The 21,439-nt window shown below is 35.2% G+C and overlaps 2 protein-coding genes across 4 annotated transcripts in view; one reads left to right on the top strand and one right to left on the bottom strand.

Annotated features, from left to right (window-relative positions):
- SEMA4D (semaphorin 4D) overlaps nt 1-21,439 on the top strand; it is a 206,945-nt gene that overhangs the window by 174,765 nt on the left and 10,741 nt on the right. Inside the window, exons 17-18 of one of the 3 annotated variants that reach the window (XM_051998256.1) lie at nt 71-274; nt 18,599-18,675. In XM_051998256.1, the coding sequence (XP_051854216.1) occupies nt 71-274; nt 18,599-18,615 (221 nt within the window). In that variant the 3' untranslated portion in view covers nt 18,616-18,675. Of the gene's footprint in view, nt 1-70; nt 275-18,598; nt 18,676-21,439 lie in introns of those variants that run through there. The other 2 variants (XM_051998251.1, XM_051998224.1) reach the window with 2 other exon arrangements.
- SECISBP2 (SECIS binding protein 2) overlaps nt 17,194-21,439 on the bottom strand; it is a 79,045-nt gene continuing 74,799 nt past the window's right edge. The window contains exon 19 of the mRNA XM_051998187.1: nt 17,194-18,759. The gene's annotated coding sequence lies outside the window, so the exon portion shown is untranslated. The remainder of the gene's footprint in view (nt 18,760-21,439) is intronic.

The raw sequence follows: 21,439 nt of genomic DNA, 5'->3' as shown, positions 1-21,439 counted from the left end.
GGCATGTGATACATTTCTTACAACTTTTTTCCTCAGTGCCCTTTTTCTTTTCTGTCCTCTTCTGTCACAGCCTCATCTCCTATACCTTTCCCTCCTACTGGTACCTCCTTTTTGTCCTGTGTGGGGACTGGCTCACCTTCATCCACCAGCACCCAGTTTGATATGGGCTCTGGCACAGAAAGCCCAGGGGTTACGTTGTTGCCGCCTTTCCTAAGTGACCAGTCACAGCATGTTAACGTCCATGGGACCTTTCACCTCATCTGTCAGGCAACTGGTGAGTAGGAGGAGCCTCCCTATGCCAACAGTGCCCTTGTCTGTCTGTCTGTGTCTATATGTGCTGGTACTGCATCATGGTTCAGAGCTTGAAATACTGATATCGAGCAGACTACTTTATTGATCTCCATTTACTTGGATTCTTTCTCAGGTATGATTGATTTCTATTGCCTTTCAGTTCTAGATTCCTCAGATAAAAACCACTCTGCTTTTAACCTTTTTTTTAATCTCATGTGATTATATCAGTTAGCTTAAAACTACTTTTTTCTATTGCCTTCTATCCTGTCAGCTGATATAGAGATGGTATTTATCTAGCTTTGAAATTTAATTTAAAAAAAGAATTCATCTTAAAACCTAATGAAGGATAAGTATTCCAGTCATTTAGCCTCTGCATCCTACATGTTCCTTATCTGTTAAAATGGAGATTAAATAATACTCACCTCCTGGAATTGTTGTGTGGATTAAATGAGATTAGATTTGTAAAGTGATTGGTAAACCTTAAAGTTCTCCGTATATATTAGCTGTCATTATTAGGTCACAATCCAGGAAAGCTACATTAATCATCCATCCACCGACTATACCAGAAGAGACCCCTAAAGAGAAAGCAGTGTGTGCTTCTCACTAGAAGGTTTTGAATTCTTTTATAAAACTTTTAGACAACATAGATTGAATTGGAATCATTTAGGACACTCTTTAACAAATATACAGTAGCCTTAGAGATTTTCACCAACTTTGTTGATTTAGTCAGCCTAACCCTAACTAGCTGAAGGTTGAGGGTATATAGATTTCTTCCTTGAAATCTAGCAATACTGAGCAATAAGTTATGGAAATTGCTTAATGGAATTTCCTCATCTTTGTGATATCAAGAGGTAGATAGAATGTTCACCATCTTCCACATAATCATCAAACTGCTACTCAAATACTTGGCATAGTAGGCACTTATTATGTTTAATGAATATTTTTAAAACTTATGTCTTGCTATGTGCCATGAGAAGGGAATGCACTCCCTTCTCAACTAATCTTAAATCCACCCTCGTTTTCTTCAAAACACAACTCAATGCAACTTTTTACTCATAGCATTTTCTATTTTCCCCAAGTTGTTAGTGTTTACCCACCTGAAATTACTTTGTAGTTACATCCTTATATTAGACCAATTTAAAAGGATTGAAGCAGATGGGACCCCAAGAATTTTGGCAAAGTCTTTGTATAGCATGTGGACACTAAGAAATGGGACTGTTATTATCTTGGCAAAAGATAAAGAAGCATGGAAAGCTCTTTGAAGAGAAAAAAAAAAGGTCCTCTTATGATCTATCATATTCTTTTACAGAGTTCTCATACAAGAAAGCTGAGATTTATTGCTTCTTCCCATGAACAATGCCAATGTGTAAAGCACATGGAATGAGTTCATAGAATGACCACAAAGAGTATCATGTAGTGAGTGGAAAAAAGCTCTGGTTAGCTTTGGAATGAAATGTAGGTTTGAATCTTAGGCTTTTTGTATTTAAATTTTCTTATTTGTATATAAGAAGGTTGGACTGCAGCTGATATATCTAAGATCTTTTCCAATTCTGAATCCTATAACATACAGATGCATTTTGAATATGATATACATTTTGTGAGCCACTATAAAGGACATATATTACAGAATATCCTAACTTCTATTTTTAACTTCTATTACTTTTATAACTACTAAGCAGGTATGTTTGTATGTATTTACATGTGTGTGTATGACATTGTGTGTATATATATGCTGTTATATGCAGCATATTAGTATCATAGGACTTTTACATAGTAATCAACAAGCTTAATCACAGAAAACTAGCCAGAGCTCCATAAGATCATAGATGTAAAGCTGAAAGAGACCATAGAGGCCATTGATTTTAAAGCCCCAGTATTTTGCAGATGAGGAAATAGACACAGTGAAGTTAAATAATTTATCTAGGTTCACAAGCTAATAAGTGTCTAAGGTAGAATTTGAATCTAGGCTCCTCAATTTTAAATCCAATACTCTGTCCACTGTGCATATTTAAGTTGAATGCTGGTACAGAGCTACTGTCAATACTCATTCATCTTATTTTTTCAGATTTTATCAAACAACTGTAATGTTTTAGACTTTAAAAGTACCAAATGAACTCATCTTTAGCCATTGTGCCTTTGACTTCCTCAGTAATCTTTCCGAATCAATTCTACTGATTAATCATAGCCTTGAAAACAGGTTTTGAAAATCATTCCACTAAGTTCTTTTTGGCCCATGAGATTTACATTGATTTTGCCTAGCTTTTTATTATTTTCCAGCAATGTCTTCCTTATTTCTTAAGCATCCCTTTTTTGGAAAATACAGTTTTTCCTCTATAACCTAAGACACGTTTCTATGAAAATCTAAATTAAATAGTACTAGAATAAATACAGAACCAAATTATGCCTACTCTGATAATACAGAGGCCCACTTTGTCATTCTTTTTAGTCCTAAACTCACAGAGCAATGCACGTATGGAGACATTATAAAATAAATGGCAAAAGCCCTAAACTTGCAAGGGTTGAGAAGACTTAAACTCATATGCTTTTTTTCACTCTGGATGCAAGGTATTCTATTCCAGGCAACTGTTTGTAACCTAGATAAAGGGACAACCTTAGTTTTAGTTGGAGTCATATTGGGAACAGCATTGAGGTTAAGGAAAGACTAGAGGGCAATTGAAAACAAAACTGAGAAGATGATTTCAGAAAAGTTAAAGATCCTTGAGCCTTAACAAAAAGTTAAGGTCTGTTTTGAGATGTTCAATAATAATGGAGGAATATAGTTAAAAAAAAAAAAAAAAAAGGAACACTACTAAAGACAACAGTATTTAAAGATATTTTTGGCCTGGTTCCATAAATTTTAGATCAGAATTAAACTGTTGGCATGTTGCCAACAAAATAGAATTTAGGATACTTACAGCCCAGCTTTAGACTCAGAGTCTAAGTTTAAAGCCAAGATTAGGAGAACCAGTCAGAGTCAGATCACAGTAAGGTAACAAGTCAAAATTTTTTTTCCTTCTCAATTTTGTCCTAGCTACTTTAAAAAAATGTTAATTGGTTTTATAATATTTTAACATTTTTTCTCCTTCCCCTCTCCCTAAGAGAGTAATCAATCTAATATAGATCATACATATACAGTTATATTAACCATATTCCAAATTAGTCATTTTGTGAAAGATTAATCAGAATAAAAGGGAAAACCACCAAAAAAAAGAAAGAACAAAAAAGTAAAAATAGTGTCCTCCTATTTATATTCAAATTCCATACATAGTTCTTTCTCTGTATGTGGATAGTGTTTTCCATCATGAATCTTTTTGGAATTGTCTTAGATCATTGTATTACTGAAAAGAGCAAAGTCTATCAAAGTTGATCATCTGTGTAATGTTGCTGTTACTGTGTACAATGTACTCCTGGTTCTGCTCACTTTACTCAGCATCAGTTCATGTAAGTCTTTCCAGGTTTTTTTTTTTCTGAAATCAGCTTTCTATTTTATTTCTTATAGAACAATAATATTCTATTACATTCATATATCACAATTTGTTCAGTAATTCCCCAGTTAATAGCGATTTATAGTGAACTTTATAAGTGAACTGATTAAAAATTGAGTAAGTAAAATCAGGAAAATAATACACACATTGTTTACCAAAAAAAAAAAAAAATGGACTTTAAAGAACAAAAAACACCTAAACACTTAAACTGACCAATCTAAATCAGGGGAAGACTTAAAAATATGTGCTTTCCTTCATTTGCAGAGGTAGGGGAATATGGGCATGAGTATTCCATATACATTCAAACTTGGTTGATCTATTGGTTTTATTTTATTCTTTGTAACAAAAGATTGTTCCGGTAGGTAGCAGAACAAGGATCAGAAATAAAGGTAATTTTTTAAAAATTAAGATTTTTATAGATAAAGGTAATGTATTAACTCCTAAAGCATAAAAGAAAGTGTAAATTCCACTGTTTTCCATTCATAGATACAGCCTTACAAGAAAATTGGGTGGACTCAGAATCTCAAGACTTGGGCTAAACTTCAGGCCACCCTTAGTTCTGGAATCATTTTAGATATGTCATTTAGTGGCCTTTGCTTAAAAGTCTCCATTTTCAAGCAGTTCATTGTACTTTTGGACAGTTCACTTGCTTGCAAGTTTTTTGTAACATCAAAATTAAATTTGTTTCTTAGCAGCTTCTACCCATTGCTCCTTATATTTTCCTCAGAGACCAAACAGAGCAAATTTACTTCTTCATCTGTATGGCAGTACCTGAACTCCTTAAGACAGTTACATTCTTTCCTAAATCATTACTTCTTTTGGTAACCCTCCAAAATTTTGATCTTGATTTTCTTATAAGAATCATTTCTTAATTAATTGCTTTAAACATTTTATTTATCCATTTAAAGACATCTCAGGCTATCTTAGATGATTTATTTTTTCATCTATGTTGCTGCTGGAACTTGAATGCTCCATAGTTTTTTTTTTTTTTTTTTAATCATATGGTTACTTTTCTTCTTTTTGCTTGGTTTGTTTTATTTTTATTTTCTTTTTTGGTAGTTAGCCATTTTCTTCTCTGATTTCTGGCATTTCGAGAGCCAGTAGAATGAACCTAACATGAATATCACTGTTTTAACTTTTTCAAAATACTTTGCAGATATCCTATTTTATCTTCACAATAATTTTGATATTTAGCCTCTAGTATAATCCTCACTTTATAGATGAGGAAACCAATGCAAGCAGAGGTTAGGTGATTTATCCAGAGACATACTATTAAATGTCTTGAGACTAAGTTTGAACTAATGTTTTACTAGTAGACTTTAGACTTTAGACAGGGTACCCTATTCACACATCATTACCTAGCTGCTTCTGCCTATTGAAAATATATAATACACACACACACACACACACACACACACACACACACACACACACACACACACACGGCATTTGGCTGACTTTATCTCTACCTCAATTAACATAAACACAGAAGGTTTTTCTGTAATTGGCACAAATGCATCCTTAATCACTTTGGGAGGAGGAATGAAGTACTTAGTTATACATATGAAAACTCTATTTGGTGCTTGGCTGAAAAACTCTGACACACCACTGGGTCTGTTTGTATAATGTAGCTAGTTAATCTTGGGGTGGTAAACTCAGAGCATCTTAAGGAGGCAGATCCTTGTACCATGCCAAGGACAGGGTGAGGGGAGAATGAGACCAGAGAGATTATTACAATTTTCTCCCTTGACTGACCATGTCATTGGAGAGATTATACCAGGAGGAGACAATGCCTTTGAAAGGAAGCTCACATAAGAGGTTTACAAAGGTTTTGATCCTCAAAGTCCAAAAGAGAGCTATAGCTAAGGGGAACTTCATGAGGATTTCACATAGGGAAAAAAGGACTGAGTGTAATCTGCAATTGTAAACTATTCCTTTGCCACATTTGTATTTTATGATACAAATGAGTCTTAGCACCATTGTTATCTGCATTTGATTCTCATGAGTACCCAAGGTCTTTTGTGGGGAGAAGGTAGTTTTTGTACCAACTGTTCTTACTATTTTAAGAATTATCTTTTCTAAATTCTCTTCTGGCTGAGACAGTCCCATATGACATCTGTGCTCTTTCACTTCTATGGCTACTTCTATGCTCTTTTAAAATGCAGTGATAACAGTATTAAGAATAGTCTGCTCATCTATGATAACAACTTATGTATCAAACATCATAGACATTTTGTACATCAAACACTGTTCCTTTCCACTCCTCCTAAAAGAAACCCTTTGTGGTTTGATGAACCAAAGTTCATTTCTAGTGGGCCCTTGGCTTATTGAAACCTTGGCTTATATCAGCATCTTAATGATCTCTTGGTCAGACTGTTATGGGAACACTCCATGGCTTGACTGTACTTTTCACTAACTGACTTCCATACTTGGGACTTTCTCCATCTTCATTTCCACCTTCTGGTTTCTTTGGCTTCCTTAAAGATTCAACACTCAGGAGCTTTTGTCCCACCCTCATCTCATACTGCTGATTCCTTGCCATTTACACTGTAGGTAATGTGGTGGTTTTCTTATCGTGGGCCCCATTATGTGGGCTCTTTGAGAGTAAGGACTGTGTTTCAGTCTTAGTTTTTATCCCCTGCATATATACTGCAATGCCTGCAGAACACAAAGCACTTAATATTTGTTGACTGACTATACCACAATAGTAAATGAAGATAGGCTAATTAAGCCTAATTGATAATCCATGGAGGTAGAAGACAGCATGGATAAGGGGACTAATGGCAGATAATATTAGAAACCTTGCAGAGTTTCCCTTAAAACCCTGAGGAAAGAAGTAGTCATTGTTCTCTGGTTACTGAACCTGCCAGTCCAGGGAGTAATTTGGGAGTAAGCCCAGAGAGGCAGACAGGTGGCACAGTGGATAGAGCTCCAGGCCTGACATCAGGAAGATCCGAGTTCAAATGTGCCCCCAAATGCTTGCTCGCTTACTAGCACTTTTATCCGCTGCCTTTTTTCCTCAAAGATAAAATGTGGATCATAATAACACTTGTGTCACAGGGTTGTAGTAAGGATCAAATGATATGTTTGTAAAGTACTTAGCACAGTGCCTGGCACATAATAGATGCTTAATAAACGTTCTCTTCCCTTCCCCCACAGGGATAATTAGAGTAAGATCTGTATATGAATAGGGGAATTTCCATATAAGGAAACTCTCTCAGCCCCTGTAGGTTGACATTTTATCTGCAAATTATAACTTTAGACAGTCTCCTACAACATTGAGAAGTTAAGTGATTTTGCCAGGGTCATATCCTTCACCTAAGTAATCCTACTATACATTTTCATCGAATCCTAATATCTTATTAAATCCCTCATTCTAACCCATTGTATTCAATATCTGTAGTTAAACATAGATATATCCATACTATGTATAGGTGAAAAAGAAAGGAAGAAAATAGTTCTCTGATGATCAATTCTGATGCATGGGGATCTTCTCAGCAATGACATGATTCACACCAGTTCCAATTGTTCAGTGATCAAGAGAGCCATCTACACCAGAGAAAGGACTCTGGGAACTGAGTATGGTTCACATCATAGCATTTCCACTTTTTTGTTGTTGTTTGCTTGAATTTTATTTTCTTATTTTTTCTTTTTGATCTGATTTTTCTTATGCAGCAAGATAATTGCATAAATATGTATGCTTATATTGGACTTACATATATTTTACTACCATGTTTAACATATATTGGTCTACTTGCCATCTACAGGAAGGAATGGGGAGAAGGGGAAGGAGAATTGGAACATAAGGTTTTGCATGAGTCAGTGGTGAAAAATTATCTTTGCATATGTTTTGAAAATAAAAAACTTCAATAAAAAAAACAGTGATCTGAGATAGGAGTGTGAGTATGTGTGTTTAATCACTGAATATAAACAGTTAATTCAGATCTTATAAAAAGTTTCCTTATAGAAATGATGGCAGCATAGTATATTAGGAATATATATAGTTAATATATATAGTTCCTATGATCAGGGTAAGTTCCTCCTCTTATCTTCCTCTGAATAAGCCTGGAGCAGGAGCAAGATACTGGGTGGGTGGAGGTCTGACAATTAGGAAGGTAGAAATACTCCAGTCAGTCCTTTAAATGGAACTATAATCAGGACACAGGCAGAGAGTATGTGTGGGGACTGGAGGGAGGTAGGATACTGTGCCTACATCTTGCTCTTTCTCACCTTTGCCTTTGACATATTCTCTGCCAACTGCTCCTTTAGCTGGCCTTGATGATTTGATTTTTTCTTAGTCTATGCCTCCATTCCATTGTGCACTCCAAAATATGGGAAGTCAATAAGCATTATTACCATAAGGTAAACAGTGAAGATTTTTTTAAGAAGCCAAAACAGACCCTCCCCTCGAGGAATTCACTTTCTAATGAGAAAGTCAACATGTAAACAACTATATACAAAATATTTAGAGGATAAATTAAAGTTAATCTCAGAGAGAAGCATTAGCATTAAAGGGGACTAGAAGATTCTTGCAAAAAGTAGGATTTTACTTGAGAATTGAAGGCCAAAGAAACCAAGAGATGTAGAAGAGGAAGGAGAACATTCTGCCTGGTAAACATTCAATAAAGATATCCAGAATCAGGAGAGAAAGTATCTTGTGCAAGAACAGTAAGAAGACCAGGGTTACTGGACCGTAAGGTATTAAAAAACTGGAAAGATAAGAATGGGGCTTGGTTATAAAGGGCTTTAAAAGTCAAATAGAGGCTTTTATATTTAGTCCTAGAGGTAAAAGAGAGTCCCTGGGTTTATTGCATCAAATGATGATATGCTTTAGGAAGATCACTTTGATAGCTAAGTGGAAGATGAAAATGAGCAGAGACATTAGAGGCAGGGATACCAACTATAAAACTATTTCAGCAATCAAGGCACAAGGTGATGAGTGTCTATACCAGGGTGGTTGACAGTTTCCAAAAGAAGGAAACAAATATGAAAAGTTGTTATAAAGCAACCAGACTTGGCAACAGATTACATATGGGTGGGTGAGAAAATGAAATTTAAGGATGATATGTAGGTTCCAAACTTTGGTGACTGAAGAATAGTGGTACCTTTGGTAAATAATAGGGAAGATTTTGGAAAAAAAGAGAAATTCCATTTTGGACATGTTGAATTTGAGATGTCCAATAGTTGCAGGAGTGAGTCTTGAGGTCAAGAGAGAGTTTGGGACTTATTAAATAGAGATCCAATCATTAGCATAGAGATGATAATTGAATCTATGGAAGCTGATGAAATTACCAGACATCATAGTATGGAAAAAGAAAAGGAGAGAGCCCAGAACAAAGCTTTGGAGGAGACATGTCCTTACAGGGTGTACCCTGTAAGAAATAGCCAACAGAGAAGACAGGACTGGTCAGACTAGTAAGAGGAGAACCAGAGGAAAGCAATGTTAACAAAAATCTAGAAAGACAGCCTCAAGGAGAGTCTGTTTAACAGCTTCAGAGCCTACAATTAAAAAAAAAAAAAAGCTTTTAGATTTGGAAATTAAGAGAGCTTTAGTAATTTTAGAGCAGTTTGGTTGAAATGTCAGAATTTCCTAATAAGGGAAAATGGAAGGGGAGGTGAACTTTTTATAGTTTATAAAGTTGAATTCAGTTGATCAGTTAACTGATCAAATATATATCAATATTTGATCAAAATAAATACAGTTATTAAACACGTACTATTTTGGAGACATTGTGAAAAGCACCAGAGATACAAAAAAAGGAAAAAGACAGTCTCTGCCCTTATGAAGCTTACAGTCTAAAGGGAATTATAGCAATTATAAATATAAACAAAGTTAGAACCACATACAAAATTTTTTTTTAAAAATCAACAGAGGAAAGATACTGTAAATGAAGGGTTAGAGAAGGTTTCCTGTGGAAGGTGGAATTTTAGCTGGAACTTATAAGAAGTCAGGAGTCTAGAGTCAGAGCAGAATTGGGAGAGCATTAAAGCCATAAGGAGACAGCCAAGAAAAATATTCAGAGTCAAGGGATAGAGTATGCCGTGGAGCAGACAAGAAGGCCAATGACCTGTTGAAGAGTACATGTCTGGAAATAAAGTGAAAGATTAGAAGGTAGTAAAGGTTATGAAGGGTTTTGAATGCCAAATAGAGCATTTTGTATTTGCTTTTGGAAGCAAAAGGAAGTCACTGGAGTTTACTTACTAAGGGGATGACATGATTAGTTCTGTGTTTTAGGAAAATCACTTTAGTGGTTGAATGGAGGACAGGTTGGAGTTGGGAGAGAATTGAGGCAGCAAATTATTACAGTGATGTCATGAGGTGATGAGGGAGGGCCTGCACTAGAAAGGTGGCAGTGTCAAAGGAGAGAAGAAGGCATGTTGGAGAGATGTTGCAAAAGATAAAATCAACAGGTTTTAGCAACAGATTGGATATGGAAGAGAGGAAGAGTGTGAAACAGAGAGACAAATCCAGGACAACTAGCTTGTGAGCCTGAGGGACTGGGGATGGTGGTTTTGCCTTCTATAGTGATAGGAAAATTAAGAAGACGGGGAGAAGTTTAGGGAGAAAGATAATGACTCCTGTTTTTGGACTTACTGAGTTTAAGATTCCCACTGGAAATACAGTTTGAGATGTTTTAAAGGGAGCTGGGTATGTGAAATTAGAGGCAGTAGAAAAATTGAGGCAAGATAGGTAGATTTAAGAATCATCAGCATAAAGATGAGTGATTTAAATCCATGGGAGCTGATGAGAGAAAAGTATATCATATACTAGAGAGAAAAGTATATCAAGAAAGAGAAAGAATGATCAGAAAGGTTAAAGAGATGAGAACTGAGAAAAGGCCATTGGATTTCACAACTAAGAGATCATTAATAACTTTGGAAAGGGAATTACACTTCAACCACCCAGGAATGCAGTGAGAATGGCCTACAGTGTCCATATAAAAGGGAAAAGGTTACTATTCACTGTAGTGACCACCAGAGATGATTCCTTGACTGTAATCAGAAAACCAGTTCTCATGCAGATCAGTGGTATAATAGTGAGAGCTATGTGTGGTGCTGAGTTGATTTAGATTTGGGGGTTTTTCTATAGTGAGCTTGGGCTCAGTCAGCCTACAGCTGTAGCATTTTGTTGAGATGGGAATTCAAGAGTAGTAGTTCCAGCAGCTGGTGTATCAGATGACTGAACTGTGCAGGAAGAAGTGCATGACCAAACCTGGGCCTGAGTTGGACAGTGGAACTGAAACCTGTTTTGTGAAATGCAATATATCGACACAATCATGAACACTGGATTGAACCATTGGAGCAGACACAAAAGTTCAGGCCAACTTTCTCAAAGATCTTGTCTAACCTATTTCAGTATAACTATCTCTGTTCCCATGATAAAACAAATAAAAAACCCCACCAAAATATGGCATGTGTATGAAAGAAAAGAAAAAGATGCTGACTCACACCTTTTATCCTAGTCTTTGGGATATCCTGTCATCTGAATCAACAAAGCACAGTTTTGTATGTTTGAAGGTGATGTATATCTGTATGTATTATATATGTATACACACATATAATATTTATAGTTGTGTTGTATGTATGTTTTTAATACTAATTTTGTGAAAATAACAGATTCTTGAATGAGAAACTATCATAATACACAGTTTTCTTCTATCATTGAAATAAAAACCTTTGCTTCAGGTTGGGAGGAAAAAAACTAATGCCTTGTTTGGGATAGTCAGATGTACCTGCTCTTCAAAATTACCTTTCTCTGGTGTTCAAATTTAACAAAAAAATTTTTTTTCTTAAATTTAAACAAATATTTACTCTGTACAAGGCCTGCATGGTCCTTTACCAAAAAAACTGAGAAAGACATGGTCAGAGTCCACCCAAGTGAACTTCAAAGATCAAAATGCTTCCAGAGAAGAGAGAAAAGTCAGATAGAAATAAAATCTGTTGCCTTCTAATACAAAGAAACGAACTCTTGCAAACTTTTTTTACTGCCTTTGTATAGTGTCTAGCCTATTGATATTAGTTACCTATGCATGATTATAGGACTACAGTAAAAGCTATAGAATGGACATATTTTATCGTATTCATTGTTGAGTAGTTTTTTTAAGTTATCATAGTTCACATTACCATATATATTTTGTAATTTCAGTATACTTGACATGTTTGGTTTCTGGGGTTACAAAGAAATATTTCAAACTTGGATAGTGAACCAAGAGCCAAGAAAAATGTACACATTTATTACAACAATGTCATCAAAAAAGAACAATAAATAAAACTAAACGCTAGGTAGTTATAATGACCAATTGATCAATTATAATGGCCTTGGAGAAAGAGATGAGGAAATGCATTTCCCCTCTTTCACTGGGCAAGGTACACTAAATATGTTTTCAGATAAAACTAATATTATATTGGTTGATGGGACTAAACTTTTTTTTTCATTACAAAAGGAAAGCTCACTAGGTAGAGGGAAAGGGAAAGAAGACATTCAGAAATTACTTGATGTAAAAAAAAAAAAAGGTATTGAAAACAAAGAAATCATTGTAAAGAACCCAACTAACTAAAGTAATTCCCAAAACATATAAGATAAAACTGAAGATTCTACAACCTTCAGCACCTTTCAAATTTCTTAAAAATAAAAAATACATATAAGAAATAAAGCAATTTTGGCTGCCACCATGGTCTAACACACTAAGAACTCTGATGAGATAATAACTCAATGAACTAGCAGCAGAGAAGGCTAATCCCTAGTGACTAACTCACATCAACCACACACTACAACAGGGCAGTATCAAAATAACAACCTGAGAAACTCACAGAATAAAGAAAGAATAATTAAGTGTATGAGCCATGAGTCAAAAAAAAGTCTTAAAAAGGAATCAGAGAGAAATAATTAACAAAACAAGGGAACGAAGTCATTTTTAGGAAAAGCTGTAGAAAATGAAATAAAATAACAAAGGTTTAAGGAGGATGATGTAAGAGGATATTTTATTTGATTTCTTGATTGAAAGAAAAAAGATGGGATTTTAATTGGGACCTCAAGGAAATCAGGAAGCAGAGTAAAGAAACAGAGAACTGCAGAAAAGGGGATCAGCCAGTAAAAATGCTCAGTTAGAAAATGGAATGTTTTGTGCAAGGAACATGGGATCAAGAAGTCTATAAAGGTAGGATAGAACAAGTTTTAAAAGGCTTTAAAGCCAAACATTTTCTAATGGATAGTCTCTGGAGTTTATTGCTTCCTATTATTTCTGAAAAGTATTGGCCATTCAATGCTAGCTCAGGCTTGTGAAAAGTGACTTCATTTTAAATGCCCTCCAAATTATAGATGGTAAAGTTCCCTTACCTGGGCTTTGCTCTGACTTGTCTCCATTGTCCGTTTATTTAGCTATAACAAACCTGACTTTTCAGAAGTATTCAAAATAAATCTTAATTTTCATGCAGCAGGTTATGTTTATTGCCTTATTTGGAAGTTTACAAATTGCTCTATATTAAGAGAAATGCTTATCTGCATATAACTGAAATATCATTTAAATTTCAATCTGCTATCTAAATATGAGAATAACACAGTAAAACTATAAGGTTCCCATTTAGTAGACATTTCTGCAACTTACTTTTGTCACGTGATGAACTACATTTTGATTTTTTGCATATGTAGCAATCCACATTGAACACTGGATGGAAATATATTCCACTTATATTCAATGTTTATGTAGCCATTTTCAAGAAAGACTGCACTGTGCACTGACATATAATGTATATGCCCTTCTTAACAAGAATTTATGCATATAAAACTGGTCAACCAGAAAATATGCTTGTTATGACAAGACGTATTAGGAAAACAAAGCAATATAACATTTCGGTCACTAAAATGTAATTTTAAACTAAATTCTATTTTTTTAATCATTTGGTTTTATATGGGATGATTGATTTATTTGTACAAAGAATGCTTATACATTACTTTCTGTTCTAGAAATTTGTACAGTAAATTTTCCAGGTCAAAGGATTTGAGAAAGTAGAAATGAACTTGGTGCTTTTGAAGTCTGAAGCATTATTCGTCATTATTTTTATTACATAACACATCATTTATATGATCAAAACATTCTTTCAAAGGTTCCAAGTACTGCCTTGCAAATTGTTACTTTTGTATTAGTTCATTGTGATGCCTGAGATAAGGGAAAGGGATTAGGGAATCTTTGGTTAATAACCTGACAATTAGAGGATACTTAAAAAATTTTTTTTTAAATATTTAAAAAAATTTTTTCCTTATTTTGTTGTTTAAGTAGTGTTTGACTTTTTATGATTTCTTTTGGGGTTTTCTTGGCAGAGATATTAGAGTGGTTTATGATGTTTTTCTTTAGCTCATTTTACAGATGAAGAACTGAGGCAGACAGGGTTAAGTGACTTGCCAAGGATCACACAATAGTGTCTGAAACCGAATTTAAACTTAGGAAGATGAATCTTCCTCATTCCAGGATCAGGACTTTTTCTCCTGTATCACCTTGTTGCTGCCCTGTATTTTCCATGTGCTACAATATAAACTGTAGGTTAATTTGCAAATTTTAAATTCTCTTACTGCCTCATATGTTATTACTTAATGTTGAGAAAGCTGGTAAATAAAGAACTAGCTGACTACCTTTATACATTTTGTATACTTGTGTTTTTAAAATTCCTGTAGGATATTGATATTGTATATTAAAAATCAAAATCTTTACTTGAAGCCATGAGGTGTAGGAGTTTGCCTAGAAATTTGCAGGGAAAAGACCCCATTAGATAGCAAAGATCTTTCTAACACTGCTCTTAAAATGTCACGTTTCCTTCAATCTTGGATTCATAAATTCCATTCTAAAGACTAGGGATTAAGATTATGTCACAAGGGCAAAGTACTTGGGCTGATTGATAATCTCCTCTGCATGAATATTGAAAGAGTAAAAAAATTTTCAGTCTTTGTAACCTTAGAAATATTGGGCCATTTTGCTAATCTTAAACTGTGCCTTTTCTTTGAGATTTGTTTCTTTATAAAATCTCAGTTTATTATTTTATTCATATAATTTTAAAATAATATAATTGATTTTTGCTCTAAAATGTATTATGAATTACTGTTGTATATGATACAAATTCAAAGTAATGCCAGTATCTTTGGACTCAGCAAATATAACCAATTAACAAGCATTTATTAAGTGCCTTCTATGTACTAGGTACTGTACTAAATTCTGGAGACATAAATACAATGAATAAAACAATTCCTTCCCTCAAGGAGCTGACATTTTAAGGGAGGAGGAATGGGAGTAAGATACATTCTAAAGATATTCCTGATAATATTATATTATCATGTATTGTGTTATAATTATAAAATAGTGATCATTTGTTTTATTAATGCTAGCACAGTAACAACTATACCTACTTCTTTAAGGAGAAAGCAATGGTAATTTACAGTGTGAAATACAGTCTTTTGGATCTATAAACTTACTTTTGTGATCATTTTGATCTAGGGAAAACTATTTCTGCTGACATATCAGCAGTCCATCATGAAAGCGGATAATGCCAAATGTCCCCTATCTAGTGTATCACCCAGCACCATCAATATGTCAAAACACTTCCTGGTGAGTGTTACTGGTGAGATTAGAATTTCAGACCAGGAAAATAATGACAAGATTATTTTGATTTATTCCCTTATTTTTTTCTCCTCTCTTTGAAAGGGGAATTTTCTAAATGTGAGACCATGGTCTGGTTCTTATATCTATTCAGTAATGTGGAATTGTTATAAATGTTACAAATTGACTGTTCCACATTATTTTCTGGCCTTGACCTAGTTTCAAAACAAAGCTAAGAAAATTTTGTTTCAATTTGTTTTATGACTTGGGCCCAATAGAAGAGTTTATATTATCATTGGATGCCCCTTCTGATAGTAAATCCCTCTGACCAGTAAATGCCTTGTGGTATTACCATGTTATTAATTATGTTGTGTCTGAACTGGCAGTACTGGGGATAGAGTTGGAAATTTTCTTGTAAGAATTACTAAGCTATTTTTCCAAAGTTTAAGAAGTCCCAAGTACTCAAGAATATTGATATGGGATATAATGCCTACCAATGGGGGAAATATTTCATGGTCCCATGTGACCCAGGAGACTGGCTCCTTATAAAGAACTTCTAGGGAAAATTTTATTGTATATTTATTAAAAAGGACTCTATCCCATGAATTCGAGGCATGAGTTCCGAACTATTAACAATGGTGCCTCCTATCGATGGGTCAGTGAAGAACTCTATAAAGGATTGAAGGAACTCTATGGGAATACAGGATCAAAAACTCTTGTTTGGTAGCACAAATCAAAGTGGGGATGTGAATTATACCTTGGAGTAAGGGGACCAACCAGTTCTCATATCTATGAAATAAAATAGAAGTGATCATGGAGCCATGATCTGAAAATAGGCTGTCTCCCAGCTTTTTGAAGTGCTTTAAACAATCTAACCTGCCAACCAGAGAGTGGTATTTACAATATGTGCGGACACTAGTAAGTCCAGAATTGAACAAAAGGAGGAACGTGGACCAGCTTTTTTTTTTTTTTACCCCAGGAACCTGCAAAGCTCCCTACTTGCTAGGAAACAAAAGGTCTATTTTTTTCCCCATTAAATTTACCAACATTCTATTGACATTGCTTTATAGCAGTGAAACATACAATATAGTAGTCCCTAAAGAATTTTTAAAAATGAGTATTACATAATAGATCTATGGTGAGTGTAAGCAGGCTGCATTATATAGTGATTGAGGAACATTCAAAAATGGGAATAAAGTGATATGAAAGAATTGTATAACAAGAGAAGACAGGCTGGACATGTGACAAGAGTGAAGGACATGTAGCGATCCCTCAAGATTCTGTTTTAGGTTCTCTTTTTTTCCTTTTCCTATTTCACTGAGTGATTTCATCAGCTCCTATGGTTTTAGTTACAAGGTCTATGCAGATGAGTAAAAGATTTACTTCTCTAGCACTAGCTTCTCTCCAGTCTCCTCCAGTCTCCCATGTTGCCTTTGTTAGACAACTCAGGCTGAATATCCTACAGACCTCTTCATTTCAACATGTCCAAAATTGAACTCATCTTCTCCCCCTTCCAATCCCTTTCATCTTTATAATTACCTATTACTCCTAGTAATCTAAGATCAGAATCTTCGATTTCTCATTCCCTCTATTCTTCCATATCCAATTTATAGTCAAGGCTTATCATTTCTATATAGGCATAAGGAGCTTGGGGATGAAAGATACTATGGAGAAAAGATAATGACAAGAAAAACAAGCTTTCTGATCCTGAAGATGGTATTAAAAGGGAACCTGGGGGAAAGAAACAAGTAGAAAATCAAAGAACAGCTGAATTACAACAACAACAACAACAACAACAACAACAACAAAGCATTCAATAGCGCCAGGCACAGTAGAGATTCTTAAGAAATGTTTATTGATTAGACTATATATATTTCCATATATCTAATGTTGAAAAAAGGAGTTTCAGAGAATCCTGGATAGGATGAACTGGCTCAGAGTAAAGTAAACAGAACCAGGAGAACTATGTATACAATAACTTTTTAAAGAATAAAAACTTTGAAAGATTCAACAACTATCACTAGCTACTATGAAGGTTTATTTTGCTTGACTATGCTTATTTCCCTCCTTTTCCCTCAGTGTAATTGAACCGTGGAGGATGGTGAGTCATAATCTCACACACACACACACACACACAAAGAGGGCCATTTTCTAAGATTTTTAAAAATGAACAGAAAAGAAGAAAATTAGGAAGCCCAGAAAAATAGTATAGTCATAAAAGTATTGTTTAAAATATTACATATTCATATATTATAAAAAATAAATTTTGCATTGGTTCTGATTATCTAGTTCCTATTTTCTTCAGGCCTTAGACCATTGAGACCCATGACAAGGAATCAGTGTTAAGATTTAATCTGACTCCATCCCTCAAAACTTTTTTACACAACAGTCATACGGTCCACAGCTCAATCCACTGAGAATATTGGCCAGGATCCCTCTCAATGTATCTTTCATTATCAGATTAACTGCCTCAAGTCCTGAGACACATGCCATTCCTATAGTGGACAGTGAAGCAGAAACACATTCCACAGGAGCCAGGAATTCACATATGGGGCCATTTGAGCTAGTGAAGAAAATAGGATTTTAAGGCTAGGACCAGATGCCTCCATTTTTCTAAAGGAGTTGGAATCTATTTGTGAAGGAGCCTAACATTTGAAAATATCAAGTAAGCATTTCCATTTAATAATAGCTTCTCATATCTGACCCATCTTGTTTCAGAGACCATCTTATATCACCAAGTAAATTCCTAACAAACTGGTAACTTGGGACAAAAGCTCCAGACCTTATGAACAACATTTGTTTAGCCAGCCAGGAGGACCCAATATAGCAAATACTGCTGCTTTTCAGAAATGGCATTATGAATGGCTGGTTCAGGAGCTTATGGTTCTAAAAGACCAGTAACCAATTAGCCTGGGTGTCCTTTGATGCTAGCAAAAGCTCCACTGAGCTTGATCTTTATAGATGTAGGTCTTGCACATTCTTCTGGTTGCCACTCAAAGGAGGCAGACTCTGGAGCTTTCCATTAAATGAGAACTGGCAGGGTATTTAGGTAATAATGTAAGTTCTCCAAAACTCATAGTATCTGGGTCTCTTTTTTTTAAAGTGGATAATATCAGTAATTTATTCTGAACTGTGTTCAGAATCATCTAGGTTCTTCTCTTCCTTCACTGTATTTTCCAAACCTTAATTGGGTGGACTCTGGATTTTCCTTATGGTTAATTCCCCCATTCCTTATAGGCCATCATCCAACCTAGGTGCCTCTCCACCATGGCCTCACGCAGCCCAGGCAACAACATGTCGTAAACGTAGTGGTGATCAGTGGTGTCTTCAGGAAGTGGAGCCTCCCTCAGATTTCTGCTGGACAAGCTGTGGCAGTGATGAGGGAGAGTTCAGTAGCTCTGGAGAAGAATAATGAAAGTGTACTGGACCTCTTTCCAGGTGAAAGGAAACCACTTCTAAGTAGCCTCAGCCAGAGAAAAAGAGAAGAAAAGCATTGGTAAGACTGATAACCCCATACCACTCACTCAGGCCAGGGCTACCTGGAGTGACAATGCTCACTTTCCTTAAGTCACTGGGAGCCATCCATCCTCTTCTTGGGCCATAGTTAAGGGGGTTTAATGTAGCAAAGTACTGGGGGATCTTCATCTCTATCAGTAGAAAGGAAATAGCATTTTGCCCTTCCTCTGTGACCCTAGAGATCTTGATGTTTTGTACTAAATATATGAAATGGTTCAGGCAACTCCAATTTCCAACAACTGACCTAGAGAGTCTCAAAAGAGCTTGTATACGGAACAACTCCTAAGAGCTCATGATGACCCTTATAGGATTCAAAGGAGCTGAAATGCTCTTACTGCCAGATGTCATGATACAGTTTAACAGTATCCAAAAGACTGGCAATGAATTGCCTCCTTATCAAGATCATGTCTCAGGAGCTTCTCCCAAAGGTCCCTCTGGCAGATGTCAGATACATGGGGAAAAATGTTTTTAAAATGTCAATAAAAATTCATTTTTAATAGTGTAATTGCCTGGGATTACATTTTTGGTTATTCATTTTCAGTCATGTCTGATTCTTAGCTTGGCAGGTACAACCCCAGTGAGTTGGCTGGACTTGTTTCCTCCTGTTTTCCTACAAAGTGACCATGATGTTCTGATGGCCTGGGACTAAGGCCCCATTGGATTCAAGCCTATTACCAAAACTGTCTCTGGCTTCTATCTCCCTGGTCCTTAACCAAAGCATCTGCAAAACTGGGTTGGGTACAGGCCTACATGTTATATCATTACTCACAACTCTGGAAGGCTCTTAGCTATTTTCTTGAACAGTTCAGAACTAGATGGAGTTTCTAACTGCTTCACTTTGATCTTAATTGTCCTATCTGATCCCTTTTTAGATTTTGCTGAAATTAATGTGGAATCTTTTACAATGACATTTTAACTAGAAGCAATATAGGATAACTTTAGGTTGTCTATCCACAAGTGCCACTGTAGATAGTGAGAATATGTGCTTTCTTTCTAGAAGGATATGGCAGATCTACAGTAGGCTACCAGTGAGATGGGAGTCCTTTGTTGACTTTGTTTCGAATTGTGAATACCCTTCTACTTCTACTTGTGACATTTCTGACATTTTTTTGTGAATTTGTTAATTGTGAATACCCTTCTACTTCTACTTGTGACATTTCTGACATTTTTTCTTGTTTTCTGGTAAAGAATATAAAATTCAGACTGTGGGTCTTGTAAGAAACAAAAATGTGGTTTTTTCACTATTAGGAAGCCCAATTTAGATTTTGTGGAACTTGAACTTTGTTCTTTCACTTATTTGCTATTTTGTCCAATAAACTTTTATGGAGGACCACTATATTCAAGACATAAAGCAAGATTCTGCTATTGAAAGGACTTACCATTACAAGAGCTGTCTGGTCATTGTTGTCTTTAGACTATTTGCTCTTTCCTGCTTGGAACCATCTAAAGTGGGATGACTAAAACTGAATACAACTTACAGAAGATGAAAAAAAAAATTTTTTTTTGACAAGGCTATAAGTCAGATTATATTTTCTTTACTGATAAGTGGTCATCATTCCATGGAATATGAGATTTAGTTTCACATAGTCTTAGGATAGTTTAAATTTCCAAAAGGGAAGTGTAATATAGTGGGAAGAGCACTGATTCTAGAGTTAGAGGATCTGGGTTTAAATCGCACCTCTGCTTCTTACTATTTATACTAATTGCAACAGACTATTTAACCTACCAAGTATTGTTTCCTCGCTTATAAAATGAGTCACTGTAGATAGTTTTCTCTAGATCTACTGATCTTAAATAAATCAAACCTGTATTTTAACTAATATGAGACTTGGGAGTAACCCTCAGTTTTGTTTTCCTTTAGCATCGTAGGCTTCTAGTTATTGTAGAGACTGATGTTTGCTAGAGAAAAACTTTTTTTGCTGACTCTCTAATACTCTTTCCCTTTTTAATTGAATAATCAGGAATGAATCACAATACTTCTAAAGACTTCACAATGACAGTGAAACATCCCACCTCAGATGCTGCAGAATCACTTTTTATTTTACTGCTTTTAAAAGCTCTATTTATGGATTTGTTTTGTACTTTGTGTGATGATTGAAGCAGTAAGCAATTCTGTCTTTGATGATGATTCCACAGCAGGTCCTATTGGCTAAAGGTTTGTCTACCTTTTGCCTAGATTTAACTTTATCCAATTTATAACTGGACCTTGTTTCATTTCAGCTTCATTTAAACCCAGAGAAAAACTGAGATATCTATTTATTTCCCTTGCCTCCTAACCCCATGAAAACTATTCAAGGTCATTTCAAAACATTTTTAATCCTCTCATCTTTTCCTGTCTGTTCCCAATCCTGGTTCCCAAAATTCAGTTGTGAAAAATAAGGTTATTCTAAATATGAGACATTCTAAGTATGTGTGCTCCTCTTTCTCAGGTGAATTTACATTTCTATGGTGAATCTGATGAAAGAAATATACATTTCTTTGTTGTCCCTGTGGTGACTGCACTATTCAAATAAGATAATTAAGAAAATGCATTGAAACCCTTTATCAATATTTTGCTTTCCA

Source organism: Antechinus flavipes, chromosome 1, assembly GCF_016432865.1.
Source record: "Antechinus flavipes isolate AdamAnt ecotype Samford, QLD, Australia chromosome 1, AdamAnt_v2, whole genome shotgun sequence".
Taxonomy (NCBI): domain Eukaryota; kingdom Metazoa; phylum Chordata; class Mammalia; order Dasyuromorphia; family Dasyuridae; genus Antechinus; species Antechinus flavipes.
The sequence above is the reverse complement of the archived record's forward strand: the minus strand, read 5'-3'. Positions and strand labels throughout refer to the sequence as shown.